At 38.1% G+C, this 17,507-nt stretch overlaps 1 protein-coding gene and 1 long non-coding RNA gene across 2 annotated transcripts; both read right to left on the bottom strand.

Moving 5' to 3' along the window:
* Positions 1-2,805: 2,805 nt before the first annotated feature.
* Positions 2,806-3,237, bottom strand: LOC130591636 (uncharacterized). Its single transcript, XR_008969588.1, has 3 exons — positions 3,165-3,237; positions 3,012-3,078; positions 2,806-2,925 (listed from the first exon to the last, which is right to left on the bottom strand). It is a non-coding gene; the product is annotated as an uncharacterized LOC130591636 (long non-coding RNA).
* A 520-nt stretch (positions 3,238-3,757) lies between these two features.
* Positions 3,758-4,905, bottom strand: LOC130591404 (uncharacterized). Its single transcript, XM_057394716.1, has 4 exons — positions 4,870-4,905; positions 4,393-4,782; positions 4,155-4,313; positions 3,758-3,775 (listed from the first exon to the last, which is right to left on the bottom strand). The coding sequence occupies exons 2-4, from the start codon at positions 4,564-4,566 to the stop codon at positions 3,758-3,760; spliced, it is 351 nt and encodes a 116-aa protein (XP_057250699.1). The 5' UTR covers positions 4,567-4,782; positions 4,870-4,905.
* Between the last annotated feature and the right edge of the window lie 12,602 nt (positions 4,906-17,507).

Here is a 17,507-nt window from a genome sequence, read left to right as displayed (position 1 = left end):
ACAAATATATAGTGTGTTTGTATATGATATAGTGCTTTTAGATATCATATAGTGAATTTGTTTATGATATAGTGTGTGTTAAAATGATATAGTGTGTGTTAAAGTGATATAGTGCGCGTTAAAATGATATAGTTGTATGTTAAAATGATATAGTGTATGTTAAAATGATATAGTGTGCGTTAAAATGATATAGTGTATGTTAAAATGATATAGTATATGTTAAAATGATATAATTTTTTTCGGGATAGTGTATATTGATATGATATAGTGTATGTTAAAATGATATAGTGTATGTTAAAATGATATAGTATATGTTAAAATGATATACTGTATGTTGAAATGATATAGTGTATGTTAAAATGATATAGTGTATGTTAAAATGATATAGTATATGTTAAAATGATATACTGTATGTTGAAATGATATAGTATATGTTAAAATGATATAGTGTTTTTGGATTTGTATATGATATAGTGTAGTTTATTCTTCTTTTCATTTTGTAGGTTTTTTTTTCCTATTTTACTGAAAGGAGGTAATCATTTTGTCCTGTTTGTGATGGACACAAAGAAAAAGACTGTTTTCTGTATTGATAATAAGATTTGGGATGATAATGAGGAATATAAGAAAATGATGGAGACTCTCAGTTCAATCATTGCTGATGGAGTTTCAAGTCTTTTCCAACATTATAAAATCCCACAACTCAAGGTGATGATATGGGTTTATGGAGAATGAAAGAAGTCAAAGGAAGCTGGAAAAAAGGTGCATATAATTTGGACTGTGGTGTGTACATACTTGTCCATATATGCTACTTTTTGAAGGCTCGGAAGAGTTTGAATGCCCATATTTGAATGATGTAAGTTTAATATAATTATTTTTATCTGAGTTATCTTTATATATATATATAATATTATATATTATATATATATATATATATATATATATTCTTACTTATTTAATTTATTTTCAGGAGAAGATTAGGAAAGCAGCAAAAGTCTCCCTGTGTGGTTGCATGATTTTTTCTGATCTGAATAAGAATAGAAGTGAGTTTGTGAAGAAGGTGATATCATTCAGATCAAAGAGATCAGAGACTGTTGTTTTTATTGAACACTAGTGGAAAAAAGCAGTAGGGCTGCGCTGAAAATGGCATGTAGGGCTGCGCTTTTTGAGGGCAGCCCTTTCCATCGCAGCCCTTCAGTATTCAAGTAGGGCTGCGCTAGAAAAGCGCAGCCCTTCTAAGCTAGAAGGGCTGCGCCTTCTTCACAAGCGCACCCCTTCTATGTTTAGAAGGGCAGCCCTTCTAAGAAGAAGGGCTGCGCTAGTGAAGAACTAGCGCAACCCTTCTTCTTAGAAGGGATGCGCTAGTTTAAACTAGCGCAACCCTTCTTATTAGAAGGGCTGCGCTAGTTTAAACAAGCGCAGCTCTTCACTATATTTTTTTTTTGCGTGCACACAGCCTGCACATACACAACAGCACAGCCTGCACCCACACACCAGCCCCACCCCCACCCAAAACCTCCCTTGGACAAAAAAAAAAATGCAAATTGCAATACGTAATATATGACAAGTGGAGAAAGGTAATAATTAACTTCAAATATATTAATAATAATGTAAAAAGTGTACATAGGTGATAGAAACTAGTAACATTGTTGGAGCAAATCTCGTCCTATGCAATCATCGGTAATGTGGGACGCCAACTTATCCCGAACTTCGTCAATTTCTTCTTTGGTGAAGCTCCTCAAAACATGCATAAACCTTGCAAAACAACCAAGGAATAAACATATACAAAAAGTCAATCATTTTACCGTAGTTAGTACTTCTAAAAATGACATATCTTCCCGAAATGGAATCAAAATCAAATGCAAGCCTAAAAGTCTACACACTAGTTATAATATATCTCATATAATCATGTTCAAAGAAATTTGGGTTAAATCACTTCATAACTACATTTTGGGAGCGAAAAATGCCAAAATAGGCCGGAAATGGCCTTTTCGTTCCCGAAATGCAACCAACAACAAAATTAAAGCCTAAGAATCTACATCTAGTTAATATATCTCATATAATCATGTTCAAAGAGAATTTGGGGTTAAATCACTTCATAAATACATTTTGGGAGCGAAAAGGCCAAAATAGGCCAAAATAGGCCGGAAATGGCCTTTTCGTTCCCGAAATGCAACCAACAAAAATTAAAGCCTAAGAATCTACATACTAGTTATAATATGCCTCATATAATCATGTTCAAAGAGAATTTGAGGTTAAATCACTTATAAGTACATTTTGGGAGCGAAAATAGCCAAAATAGGCCGGAAATGGCCTTTTCGTTCCCGAAATGCAACCAACAACAAATTAAGCCTAAGAATCTACATACTAGTTATTATGCCTCATAATCATGTTCAAAGAGAATTTGGGTTAAATCACTTCATAAGTACATTTTGGGAGCGAAAAGGCCAAAATAGGCCGGAAATGGCCTTTTCGTTCCCGAAATGCAACCAACAACAATTAAAGCCTAAGAATCTACATACTAGTTATAATATGCCTCATATAATCATGTTCAAAGAGAATTTGAGGTTAAATCACTTCATAACTACATTTTGGGAGCGAAAAGGCCAAAATAGCCAAAATAGGCCGGAATTGGCCTTTTCGTTCCCGAAATGCAACCAACAACAAATTAAAGCCTAAGAATCTACATACTAGTTATAATATGCCTCATATAATCATGTTCAAAGAGAATTTGAGGTTAAATCACTCCATAACTACATTTTGGGAGCGAAAAGGCAAAATAGGCCGGAAATACAACAAACAACAATTGGAAACCTAAAAGTTACATACCTTTCGAAGATCAACAACATCTTTGCAATAGTTGACGATATCGAGCATGAACCTCATGACGTAATACCCACACGCAAGTCCACCTTCTTGTACCGGACACTAAAATTCACCAAAGATGCAATAAATGACATGTTATATGTGTATTATGTGTTTGTATAAAAGGATGCAAAAATATTACATGTTACCTCGACTAAATACCAAACAGGAGCTTTTCCTTGTCGAAGTCCAGATGAAGTAATCTTCTTCATCACACTACATCAATACACATTATTATAAGATTAGATGTACATTTAATATTTAATAAGCTAAGTGTGCATATATAGTTTCAATTAGGCTACCTATTTAACAATGATTTGACTAGTAAGGACCGTATTGTTCCTTACGCAAAGAATCAAAGTGGTAGACTTCGTTACTTGACACACATATTGCAATGAGTGTCCAATGGTCCTACAACAATAAAAATAATGTTATTGTTATCGTAGAACAACTAATAGGTCAATTTAATTAATTAAAAAGTCAGTTTAAGAAGCATACGATTCAATGTAAGGAAGAAGAACGATCTTATATCCAAGACGAGAACATGCGTTCAAAGAATCCTTGAGATATACTTTCACCTCTTTTTCGTTTTGTACGCAACTGTCATCTCGTACAAAGCTTGGACATAACCAACCAAAGATTGGCTGACTAGATCGCCTCACATCATTGTATAATAGCCTGAGAATTCATATTGATAAAAATAAAACTTACTTATTATGGAAGTTATTATTAGTTGGATTGAATACTACTTAATTAATAAAGTATTACCTCATGAATGTTTGTATCATGGAAACATTCAACTCTTCCCCAAGTAAGAATTCTTTAATATCATCCTTAAATGAAGGTCGATGTTTCCTCATCAATGTAGTGGAATTGGTGGTGCGACAACTTAATCTCAATCATTGCTCCATCGCTGCATCGCATAATGCACTCATGTAGCCAGAAGCACGGTTTAGTAAGGCGTTGCACCACCTCCATATCCGTAATGAGTGGATACTTTGCCTAGAATTCGTTCCCACTTGGGCACGTCGGCCTCCCTGAGGTGAAGCTACCTTCTTTCCCTTCCTGTCGGCCTTCCCCGAACCCTAGTAATTAGTTAAATTAAAAGATATTACTGACAATCATATATAGGAACTATAAAAGAAAACTATGTATATAACTTATGTTAGAGATTGTACCTGATATGTAACCGCACCAATGCACGCGGCCATAGAATATAACTGCCAATGGAATCAGACAATAACTGTAGACCAACTCTGCATTCGGCAGCGGAAGAGGAAATGCTTCGAAACCGGCACAATGTCTTCAACGCTGACCACATAGTGAATATCAGCTACTGGCTGGTTGTGCAATAGTGGCCGGTCCCTAGGGGGCTGTACAGATCCATAAGCCACGATAATGAATCTACCATGACCATCTCCTTGATTACATAGCTCACATGGTGTCTCTTCCTTTAAAAAAAACTCTATTCAAGGTTAGTCTATGAAACAACATATTTAAGAACAATAGTTTGTGATATTAAACAATTACCGTTAACTCCGGTTGTGGACGAGGCTGCGTAGGAACAGGCTGCGTAGGAACAGGCTGCATAGGAACATTGCCCTGCGTGAAAGCACCAAAAGTCGGTAAGCCCATCTGCGCCAAAATGGCGTTGAAATTCTGAGTCATCTCCGCTCTGAGCTCCTCCCGAAGTTCGGCTTTCATAGCCTCCACATCTATGGAAGGTGATGAATTGACACTGGAGGTAGTGGATCTGGACGTAGAGGTGTATTGATCACCATACACCTTTCTCACCCCGAGGCGGACACCTCCTACGCCCCTCACACGTCCATACTGGTCCCGTCCTAGAGTCTCGTGTAAGGCATCAACTTGTCCTCTAGGAGTGAACTCACCAGCTGCCTCCTTTTCCTTCAAGCCAATCTGCATAAATGATAAGAGAGAAATACTCGTGACGCAGAAGTTATATTATTATGTAAACCTTATCAATAACTTATAATATGTACTTACAATGGCATTAGCTATCTGTTTTGTTCCGGGATCAGGTATGATCTCTGTCCCTTTGCATCAACCCCATGCATGGAACACCACCAATCGAGCACTCTATCTGGTTGCCGCTGTGCAACTGTCGTCGTAGAGCTAGTGCCCGATTGTCGTGGTCGACGCAATCGTGGGGTAATGGTCATACATCCACGATTCTCTCGCCTGACCATACGATGAACCCAGATGGTGGTAGTGCTTCCTAGATTTTGCATTCGCGCTATTTTCTCACGAATTGCCTGAAACACACAAATATAAACAAAGGTTAGATATGGTGTTATATAATATTGGATCTGAAGTATTAAATCTTAGCTAGTAAAAAATTCTTACAACAACTTCTGGGGTAGTTTTTTTTTGTGCAACAAATGCATGCCACTGCTCAGCTGTGATATGCCTCCATATCTGATATGGAAGCTTGGAGGGATCCTCGAATGATGTGTCCTGTGAAGCCTCAGAAGAAGGTGTTGCTTCCCCGTCGTAGATTTTCTTCTTCTTTGTTCCCCCGACTTTTCTCCGCTTCGTGATCCACCCCGACACTAGCTTGGCCTTGAAGTCTCGGAACCTTTGGGCAACTGCGGATAGAAACAAATTCTTCTTCGCTTCATCGTTTGGAATATGGAATTGATTCTACAAAGAACGCATTCACAAATTATCAATATTACATAGTATATTTAACCAAAGTGTTAAAATTCTAAATAATTATACGCGAATCTTACCATAGTATCTTCCCAAATCATCTTCTTCAAAGACTCGGGGACCTCTTTCCATGAGTGGAGAATGGAGAGCTTATGCATGCAAATCCCAATTTGCATGGCATACTTTTGACGCCATTTTCCACAAGGTTGCCCCAATGATCGTACTCCAAAGTCATTAGGGTGGGTTTCCCTAGTGACTTTGTAGGTCCCCTTCCTTTCCTCTTTTTCGTCTGCAAGTTCTTACTTGCAATTGACGTTTGTATACCTTTTTCTTCACGGCGAGCCATAACCATTTGCCGTTGTTCCTTTTTGTAATCGAAACACTCATCCTCGGTAGTGTGTTCCGCACTCGTATCCGTATGCACATCCTCCATGTCCCTGAAATGGTAAAAAACATACGAATTAATTAAAAAAAAGCAAATAAAATTATAATTAAAAACATTCGAAATTGTAAAGGGGGTGCAGCGGGGGGGTGCAGGGGGAAGGCAGCAGGGGGAGGGGAAGGGCAAGGGTGTGTGCAGCAGCAGGGGTGCAGGGGGAAGGGATGCAGGGGAAGGAAAGGCGCAGGGGGGTGTGCAGAGCAGGGCAGGGGGGAAGGGCTGCAGGTGTTGCAGCAGCAGGGGGGTGTGCAGGCAGCGGGGGTGCAGGGGGGGGGGAAGGGGCTGCAGGGGGGGTGTATGCAGCAACAGGGGTGTGCAGGCAGCAGGGGTGCAGGGGGCGGGGGGGAAGGGTAGGGGGGGTGTGCAGGCAGCAGGGGTGCAGGGGGGCAGGGGAGGAAGGGGCTGCAGGGGAGGGAAGGGGCTGCAGGGGGAGGGGTGTGCAGGCAGCAGGGGGTGCAGGGGCAGCAGGGGAGGGGGGAAGGCTGCAGGGGGGGAGCGGTGGGAGAAGGAGAGGGTGGGGGGGGGGGAGGGTGTGCACGGTGACGGAAAAGGCCAAATAGGCCTAAATAGGCCGGAATTGGCCTTTTCGTTCCCGAAATGCAACCAACAACAAATTAAAGCCTAAAAATCTACATACTAGTTACATTATACATCATATAATCATGTTCAAAGAAAACTTGGGGTTAAATCACTTCATAAGTACATTTTGGGCGAAAAGCCAAATAGGCCAAAATAGGCCGGAAATGGCCTTTTCGTTCCCGAAATCAACCAACAACAAATTAAAGCCTAAAATCTACATACTAGTTACATTATACATCATATAATCATGTTCAAAGAAAATTGGGTTAAATCATTCATAAGTACATTTTGGGAGCAAAAGGCCAAAATAGGCCAAAATAGCGGAAATGGCCTTTTCGTTCCCGAAATGCAACCAACAAAAATTAAAGCCTAAAAATCTACATACTAGTTACATTATACATCATATAATCATGTTCAAAGAAAATTGGGGTTAAATCACTTCATAAGTACATTTTGGGAGCGAAAAGGCCAAAATAGGCCAAAATTGGCCTTTTCGTTCCCGAAATGCAACCAACAAGAAATTAAAGCCTAAAAAATCTACATACTAGTTACATTATACATCATATAATCATGTTCAAAGAAAATTTGGGGTTAAATCACTTCATAAGTACATTTTGGGAGCGAAAAGGCCAAAATAGGCCAAAATAGGCCGGAAATGGCCTTTTCGTTCCCGAAATGCAACCAACAAAAATTAAAGCCTAAAATCTACATACTAGTTACATTATACTCATATAATCATGTTCAAAGAAATTTGGGTTAAATCACTTCATAAGTACATTTTGGAGCGAAAAGGCCAAAATAGGCCAAAATAGGCCGGAAATGGCCTTTTCGTTCCCGAAATGCAACCAACAAAAATTAAAGCCTAAAATCTACATACTAGTTACATTATACATCATATAATCATGTTCAAAGAAATTGGGTTAAATCACTTCATAAGTACATTTTGGAGCGAAAAGGCCAAAATAGGCCAAATTGGAGAAATTACACACACCTGATTTATGTCTCATGATTTATTGAGCTTCCGCCTTTCTTAGGATCCTCAAGTACATGTATCCCTTCCGTGTATCTACACGCATATATTCTCCGACATATTTACATCATCTTCCACACAATTTAGGATAGGTAAAGGGGGGAGGTCCTCAAATGCATCATATTCTTCCTCATTATCAACATCACCAATACCGAGGATACTCCTTTTACCAGGTACAACAATTGACCACTTATGATCAGCAGGATCAGTTACAAAAAATACTTGCTTGACTTGTGATGCAATTACAAATGGCTCCTCAGTTTCACGTAGACGACTAAGGTCAACAAGGTGAAACCGCAAGGATCATCGTTTCTTACACAACGTCGATTATTGTCAACCCACGTGCAACACAAGAGGCAAATATTAAAAGTACAGTAGTCCAGCTCCCAATTTCTTGTATTCGCCCATAATAGTTGCTTTCAGCATGTACAGGCGACTTATCTTTCGAGCTTGCATATTGTGTAGACGACGCCACAAGTGAAACACCACTATTTTGTTGCGATCTTGACTTGAGATCTTGACGTTCAGTCCAAAAAGTATACCCATTAATATCATAACCCTCATAAGAGCGTACAGCTTCACGAGGACCAAATGCTAACCACTTGACTGTTTCAGGAACACTTTCATCCAAATCATTGAGTACTCGTTTATGAAACCAATCAATGAAAGTCTTGTTATGCATTTGCGTCAATCCCTCACTCCTTTTCCAGGATTGCTAACACGTAATTCCTCCATATGTTCACTTAAATAAGGATGGACATCTGGTACGTGATGCAATACAAATAAGTGAGCTTGTTTACGCTTTTCTACGGAAGGTGTGATCAATTTTGAACCAATTGTACCCTTGCCCTCAAGTCTGCCCTCTGTCGGGATGTCGGAAGTCCAACAGGATCAACACTAGCAAAATACTCAGCCACAAAATTACTGATCTCTTCACCCACAATCCCTTGAATTATACTACCTTCTGGTTGTGCAGGATTCGAACTTTATCTTCAAAGTTCCCATATATCTCTCAAAAGGATAGCACCACCTCAAAAACACTGGACCACACAGCTTAATTTCTCGAACTAGATGGACAATGAGATGGACCATAATGTCAAAGAATGCGGGGGGAAATACATCTCAAATTTGCATAGAGTTTCAACTACTCTAGCCTGCAAGGAATCGAGGGTCGACGGGTCTAGGACTTTGCTGCAGATTGAATGAAAAAATGAACACAGTTCTGTAATGGTGTGCCTCACATGCTTTGGAAGTATCCCACGAATTGCAATCGGTAAGAATACTTGCATCATGACATGACAATCGTGCGATTTCATACTCGATAACTTCAACTCACCATTTAAGTAACAAAGCGCTTCATATTCGATGAGTAGCCAGTAGGACCTTAATGCCATACAATGACTCCTCTTTCTCTGCACGCGACATCGTGTAGCAAGCTGGTGGCAAATAATTCTTCTCCGAATCCTCCACCTTTTTACTTTTCTGAGTTTCATCATCAACCCTTTCCTCCCCTCTTTTCTTCTTCCTTCCGTCCCTTTTCTGAGCCCACAACTCTGGTCGAATCCCTCTTTTTCCAAGTAAAGTCGTGACGCCTTAACATCTTTTGTCTTGCCCGGAATATTCATAAGTGTCGCGATAATAGCTTCACAAACATTCTTCTCTATGTGCATGACATCCAAACAATGTCTGACCTTTAAATATCTTTCCAATATGGGAGTTTCCAAAAAATGGACTGTTTTTTCCATAATCCTGTAGGTCTATCAACCTCACTAGCAGGTTTACCAAAGACTGTTTCAATGCCCTTCACCTGATTATAAACTTCAGTACCAGTTAATGGTCTATGAGCAACTTCTTCTTCAACCGTCCCATCGAATGCCTTCTTCTTAAACCGATAGGATGTCGCGGCTGAGGAGCCTTCGTGTGCGCATATACACATGTTTGCAGCCCTTAAGGTGTGTAGATTTCATGTCATCTAAACAAATCGGGCAAGGTTGTTTTCCTTTAGTCTTATACCCAGATAAGTTCCCATAAGCTGGATAATCGTTCATAGTACAAAAAAGCATGGCACGCAGAGTGAACATCTCATTAGCATACGCATCAAATACTAACACTCCTTCGTTCCACATCTTCTGTAAATCTTCAACAAGCGGCTGAAGGTATACATCTATGTCATTTCCAGGTTGTTTGGGCCCCGATATAAGAAGCGACAACATCATGTACTTGCGTTTCATGCACAACCAAGGAGGCAAGTTATAAACCACTAAAACTACTGGCCATGTCTATGCTGCGAGCTGAGATTGCCAAAAGGGTTCATGCCATCCGATAATCCAAGCCTCAGATTCCTATCCTCATTACCAAATGACTTATGCACCCTGTCGATAGTTTTCCACTCAGGCGAATCAGCCGGATGCTTGAGCAGACCGTCTTTCTTCCTACGATCTGCATGCCACCTCAAATTCTTCGCATCTCCTTTAATTGAGAACATGCGCTTAAATCTAGGTATTATGGGTAGATACCACAACACCTTGGCTGGTGGTCCTTCACTACCTCCAGCTCCTTCACGCTTGTACCTCGACAATCCACAACGTGGACACTCATGTAAATGCTCATACTCATTACGATAAAGCACACAATCTTAGGACAAGCATGTATCCGCTCGTACTCTAAACCCAAAGGACACATCACTTCTTCGCATAATAGTACGACTTTGGCAGTTCATTTCCATCAGGGAGCATCTCAGCTAAAACTTCCAACAACGATGTGAAACTAGAGTCCGTCCAACCAGCGTTCGACTTAATGTTGAACAGTGTTACCACCGCGGAAAGTTTGGTGTACTTTGTACAACCTGGATACAACGGCTTTTCAGCAGCCTAAGACATAGACTCAAAAATACGAGGTCGTCTACACGACTGATCTTCAACCTCGTGTATCATCTCGTCTACCCGATCCCTATCATCATCTCCAAATTCATCATCCAAATTCTCATCCCCTAACTCATCATCATCCTTCTTTTTTCTTCACATACATCATTCTTTATCCAGAGCTTCCCATATACCTCCCCTGCTCACCATGCCAAATCCATACTGGTATTGAGGCCTAAACCCACGGCGAAAGACATGCTCCCTAACCACATGTATACTACTAACCTTGCTCACATTTCTACAATCCAAACAAGGACAATAAAAGTCGACTCTCCAGAGGATGTTTGATATTCAATGCACTTCTACAGAATTCCGAGACCCCATTCACAAACTCAATCGATTCACGACTACCATACATCCAAGTACGATCCATCTCATTCAAGAAGACCACCTCTAATAATTAAACACAACATTCATTATAATGCATCAATCATTATTAAAGTACACACACTCACATATTCAAATCACACACGTATACAACAAGCTAAGATAGTCACATGTTCAATTGTATGCATGCAGTCAAAGGTCCTTATCACTCCAACCTAACCCATCCTTGGACGTCTAATCTCACTAGTGAATATATGCCAACTTTTCAATTCTAAGGAAAATCCGGCAGCATTTCCCTACAGTTCTCCAAGTACACAATGTAGATAATTGCTTATCTACATATGTACCCAGAGAACAATGTAGCGAAACGATAAGCCAAGATTTTCCTCAGAATTGAAAAGAAGACACACATTCACCACCTAAGTGAGATCAAACGTCCAAGAACAGTCCCAAACCGGGGACTATTCAAGACTTACCCTAATGAGTAAGTCTTGAACGGGTATCTAGGCATATATGATGATGATTCAAACAACATTATATATTTTCATATATATAGCTAAATCACATTGCGTTTTCATACAATCTCATATCAACAAATAATATATATTCATTAAAAAAAATACATATATACATCAATAAATTATCAACTTTGTCTACATGTTAAAAATAGTTACCTCTTAACACCAACGACGAGCAATGAAGAGAAAAAAGATACTTGGAACTTTACTTGCCTTCCTTAGCCTCTTCTTCCTACAATTGACAAAACCCACATTGCACATTAACCATTTAATTCAATTAACAAAAAAAAAAGTAACTTAAAAACAAAATTAATTCCATACCTAATTAACCACTCAAATGTGGAGAAGAGAAGAAAAGAAGAGAAGAGAAGAGAAGAAACTAAGAAGTGATGAATTGTGGTGCGCAAGGGGTGGGGCACAATGTGGGGGTGCTGCGCAAGGTGGTGTGCGAATTGTGGTGGTGTGCCAAAAGTGGTGCGCGAAATATGTGGTGCGAAAAGTGTGTGCCGAGCAAAGTAGTGGTGGTGCTCGAATTAGGGCAGCAAAGTAGTGGTGGTGTGGTGCAACACTCGAAGAGAAGGGGGGAATATTTTCGCACAACTTGGGGTAGAAAGAAGTGAAGATGGAAAGAATGAAGTAATAAGGCGCGCATGCATAGAACATATCGAAAAAAAAAACCCAGCAAGTAGGGCTGCGTAGTTTCAAAAAAGCGCAGCCCTACCTAAAGAAGGGTTGCGCTTTTTAAAAAAAGCGCATCCCTTTTGTTTGAAGGGCTGCGCTTTTTTTAAAAAGCGCAGCCCTTCAAAAATAGGGCTGCGCTTTTTTAAAATGCGCAGCCCTACTTGCGCAGCCCTTCTGCTTTTTTCCCCTAGTGGAAGAAAATAAAAGGAAGAAAGCTGAAGAGAGTAAGAGGATTGAAGAGGAGTTGAGACAGAAAATGCAGCAGGAGAAGAAGAAGAAACAAGTTGAGGATGGAAAGAAGAAGAAGACAGGAAAGAAAAAGTTAACTTTCAAATTTGGAAAGTAAAACTATATTGATGTATTTCATTCATTTTACAAATAATGTTACTAATCTAGTACTAGGTTGGTGTTTATATAATAAGTTTACAAACAATGTTTCTTTATGTACTTATGTAGTCTTGAATGATTTTACAGTGTTAGTATTCTAACAGTAGTTTTCAATGATATAGTGTAGTTTTCAATGATATAGTGTTATTCTATATGATATAGTATACTTTTACTTGTTGACATATAGAGTATAACAAATTAGTAATTTGTGTAAATATAATGGGGAACAAAATAGGTTTGTGTAAATATAATGGGTTTACAACTATATCAAATGATTAAAAACATTGCATACTTCTCTTGGTAAAGTTATTTAGAACAGACGTTCTTTTGGAGTTATACTTCTAAACTCCTTGTGTCTTTTTTCCCCTTTTTTTGAGACGTTCTTGTATAAATCATAGTGTCCTTTTATTCGCTTGTTGTCTCTTCCTTTTGTGACTGCTCTATCTGGGTCCAACACTGTTGGTATTGGTGCTGATTCTTGTGCGTTGTTTTCTTGACTGTCATTAGCTTGTAATGCTGCAACTGCTTCTTGTAATGCTTTCTCATGAGCTTTAGATTTTTTTGCTGATGCTTTTGCTTCTTCAATCTTTATTAATTCTTCAACTTTTGAATTTGTTTTCTTGAAACTTTCCTCTGTCACTGCTCTAACTGGTTCTATTCTGTGGCTCTTTAATATGAGGTTGTAGTACCTTATGGCATTAATGTGTTAGTATATAGACGAACATATAGTGGATTTCTATGTGATATAGTGTGTTACAAGTCATATAGTGTATTTGTGTGTGATATAGTGTAGATAATATATAGAGTGGATTTCTATGTGATATAGCGTGTTTACAAATCATATAGTGTATTTGTATGTGATATAATGTGTTTATAGATCATATATTGTATTTTTATGTGATATAGTGTAGATATAGTATTAGACAAACATATAGTATAGATGTATGTGATATAGTATGTTTATAGATCATATAGTGTATTTTTGTGTGATATAGTGTAGATATAGTATTAGACAAACACAGAGTGGATTTCTATTTGATATAGTGTGTTTACAAATCATATAGTGTATTTGTGTGTGATATAGTGTGTTTATAGATCATATAGTGTAGATATAGTATTAGACAAACATATAGTGTATTTCTATGTGATATAGTGTGTTTATAGATCATATAGTGTATTTGTGTGTGATATAGTGTAATGTTGTTCTGCTGTATAGTGTGTTTACATACCTCATTATCATGTGCAGCCTCCATGGTGTGAAGTTGTTTATTTCTCCTTTTTCTCTCTTTTCATTATCAAATTTCTCCCAAACTTCTTTTTTTTCAAATCTTGTCCACCTTGATGATATGTATTTCTCTGGAATTTTTTGGATAGAATGTAAGTGTAGAACTCTTATGGCATGAAAGCACAACCAACCTGATTCTTCAAAATTTCAACATCCACACTCAATTGTCTTCTCTGGGTAATTGAAGGAGACTTGTTGAGAAGAACCATCAATGCCATTGAGGAAAACTCTGTATGTCAGAATGTTCCCTTGTGTACCAACTAATTCAATTGCACTTGCCATTGCATGTTTGAATTCGTCCTCGAAATCTATGAAAAGAGTATGTGTGTACGGTGAAGCAGCATGTTTTAATAGTGGACTCATGCAGAGATCTGATTTTGGTATTCCCTTTGTACAGTCAAAATCATCCCTTTCTTCCTGTCTTCTCCACCTTATTACTGCCTGTTGGAATATTGAAAAGAAGTCGGTTAAGCTAGTGGTTTTGCTTGCCTTAAACCCAATAGCATGATTTGTGATTTCACTTCTCTGTGAAGATAGTATTCCGGCAGAGAAGAAGTCTTTGCTAAATGCTGTACATCATTTTTCTTTCAAACTATACAATTTCTTGAACCAACGATCATCTTCTAGTTTGTATTTTTCTGTCATTGTGCTCCAAGTTTGCTCAAATTCTGTTATTGTAATGCAACCACTCAGACACTTGTGAAAAATGTTCTTGAATTCTTTATCTGCTTTCATCAATCTAAATTGTTGATTTGTATTTTGACTCAAATGCCATAAACATAGCCTGGGTCTTGAGGAATTGGGAAAGGCTGTTAATGAGTTCATTTAGTTAGTTTTTCAAGTAATATATATTGCTCTTTCAATAGTACATAACAGAAGTTGTGCAAATGTCACATAAACATGAGTACCTTTTTTATTGCTCCTGCAATTGCAGCATCTTGGTCGCTGAATATAGTTATTGGACATTTACCTTTCATTGACTTTTCGAATGTTTCAAAAACCCATTCAAATGATGGTATTATCTCATCCGTAAGAAATGCACATGCAAACATTGTGTTTTTCCAATGGATATTAATTCCTACATATGGTGCACAAATAAGATTATACTTGTTTGTCCTATATGTAGTATCAAAAACCATAACATCTCCAAAGATTGTATAGCCCTCAAGCATCATAGAGTCTCTCCAAAACAAGCATCAAACCTTTTCTTCATCATTCAATCTTACTCTAAAGAAGAAGTTACTATCTATTTGCATCTGCTCATACAGGTTATCAACAACATTTTGTGAATCCTTTCCCTCAATTGGTTTTATTTTGAGTTTATAACAGCAGTTGAAGTGGTCCTTCATGGAATGACCCAACACTAGTAGAAAAAACCTCAAATGCTCCAGTTTTTTAGGCCCCAAATGCTCCGTATTTAACGCGTAGCAAACGTCATACGAGCATTTGTTTTTAAATCCTCCGGTTTTTCCTTAACAACTGGAGCATTTGAGCTTTTCTTATAAAAAAAAATTCAGACCTGCTACCCCTGCTGGCCAGCAGCATAAGTAACAGGTCTTCAAGCCAAGAAACTAACGAGTACCCACTACACACAACCTTGAAACATATATACTTAATACAACCATTTCCAACTCCACAAAGTTAATATTTTTACATAGTTGATACAACAAGAAGCCATTTCTCATTCCACAAAGTTAATAGTTGAAACCTAAGGAGTATCCAGATTCAAGAAACTTACGGTACCGATAAGTACCTTATGTTCCAGTGGATGTAATTTGTTTTTAACAACCATGTCACATTGATCAAAAGAAAGTGATGTCAAGATCTTTGTAATATTTGCTTGACATATATGAAAAAGATCCAGATGCTTGCATATCAGATGAGTTACATCCCTGCATCAAAATAGATATATTATACACTTTTAATTAGATTTGAGCGAGTATCTCGTGCCTTAATTAAATATACATATAAAATGCCTCAAAGAGTCAGCAGAGATGAGAAGAGAGAACCCTTGCTGACAGTAACAGATCAACACTCATCAAAGAATTACAATAACAAGTTCCAGTACAAATTTTAGGAGCGAAGAACGAACTACCTGAGAAGAAGCCAACGGGGATACTAATTTACCTCTAATTAACACCCTTTTCACAAGAAAGCACAAAATTTAAGCATAAATAACCCTAACTATAGGGATACTAATTTGTTAAGTACTTCAACAAGATGCCCCATCAAGCAAAAATGGCAAACAGATCTCACAGCAAGCAAAGAACTCATATACCATGAAGCATCCTTCACCAAAGAATGATGCACAAATTCAAAAGAAAACACCCCATGCAACACACATCGACCTTAATTAAAGAGCCAAAATCCATGCCCGACTCAAACATATAAAAAAAGGCTAAAAACAACTACCAAATTCCTTTACAGTACCTTTTCATCAATTGAACAACATTGTAGTTCTGCAAAGACTGGAAAAAATTAAAATTAATCAATATCAACATTATACCTTGAGACTTTATCCTCTATTTAGTTGTGTAGGTGCACTACATTCTCGTGGAACTTATGCTCCTATTACTTCTTTATGATAATGTTGCTTCCCAATCTAATGCTTCGTGTCCACTGCAGCACATTAGGGTGTCTGATAGAATCAGTCATGGTGATCTTGTTACTGTCTAAGTTAAGGTTGGCTAACATATATATAAGCACCAACTCTTCATCCTATATAACTTCTCACCAAGCATATATACATATATACAAGCACCAAATCTTCATCCTATGTAGTCTCTCACCGCACGTATGTGCTCTCCTTGTCTACAAGCCTCACTAACAAGGATTCAAGTTATGCCATCCTGATGGAGAAATCACCATATAAAGCATGGAAATATAATCCCACTTGACATTTTCCCCGATTCCCACATCTCATAAATGCCAGAGCCCTTTCTAAAGTAAACCATAAACCCCTTTCATTCCGAAACAACTCCCGCTTCTTTTCATTTCACTAGATAAGATCATCAATTCCCAAGTAATAGACTTTCTCAGCAGACACCAAATCAACAACAATTCAAAGCATGCCACATTTATGCATTAAAATAACATAAACAAAACATAACTTTCCATCATGAACATAAAAAAACCCAAAAAAAATCATAAATTATGAAAAAAAAAATCAGAACTCATCAACCACACAATGAAACTAATGAGAAAAAAAAACACCCAAATGTAAAATTTAGAAGAATTTACTTACCGAAATGAAAACCTAAAGAACTCATAAGGGCTTTATTGCATATAACAATAGAAACAGAAGAAACAACTGAGAGACTCAAAGCCCCAATTGTTCCAAGCTTCTTCTGAATTCTCAGTTTTTTCCATCACTCGAATACCCTCGTTAATCAGTTGCAAATCAAGTAAAATTCTAGAAATGTTGCAATTTGCAAGTAATCTGACAAAATTCAAAACTAGAGGAAATCAAAATTTGTAATTTAAAAGTAGAAGGACGTGAAAATAGTGCAAATGCAAGACATGTATCAGTTACACAAACACTAAATATTCTAATTTTTCTCATGTTTACAATATTTACAGCAAGATTAGGGCAAAAAAATATGTACAAGTGGTTGCAGAAAAAACCTGGAAATTTAATGAGAATGTCGCCGGTGTTCGAGGAGGAGCAACGGCTACTCGAGGGCGGCAACAATGGGGAGGGACCGGCTTCCCAGAAAGGTTAATGCCCTAGGATTTCTTCGAGTGGAATCGACCCTTGCGTCGAAGCGGCGGAAAATAAAAGTGTCGATTTGTCTGTACCTTTCTT

This window comes from Beta vulgaris, chromosome 5 (genome assembly GCF_026745355.1).
Source record: "Beta vulgaris subsp. vulgaris cultivar EL10 chromosome 5, EL10.2, whole genome shotgun sequence".
Classification (NCBI taxonomy): domain Eukaryota; kingdom Viridiplantae; phylum Streptophyta; class Magnoliopsida; order Caryophyllales; family Amaranthaceae; genus Beta; species Beta vulgaris.
Note: the sequence above shows the minus strand (reverse complement) of the source record. Positions and strands in the feature narration are given on the sequence as shown.

Coding starts and splice junctions, on each gene's coding strand:
- LOC130591404 (XM_057394716.1), bottom strand. CDS start 4,566: ATGAAAGCCGAACTTCGGGAGGAGCTCAGAGCGGAGATGACTCAGAAT. Junction 4,314..4,392: donor GTCCACAACCGGAGTTAACG/GTAATTGTTTAA, acceptor TTTTTTTTAAAG/GAAGAGACACCATGTGAGCT.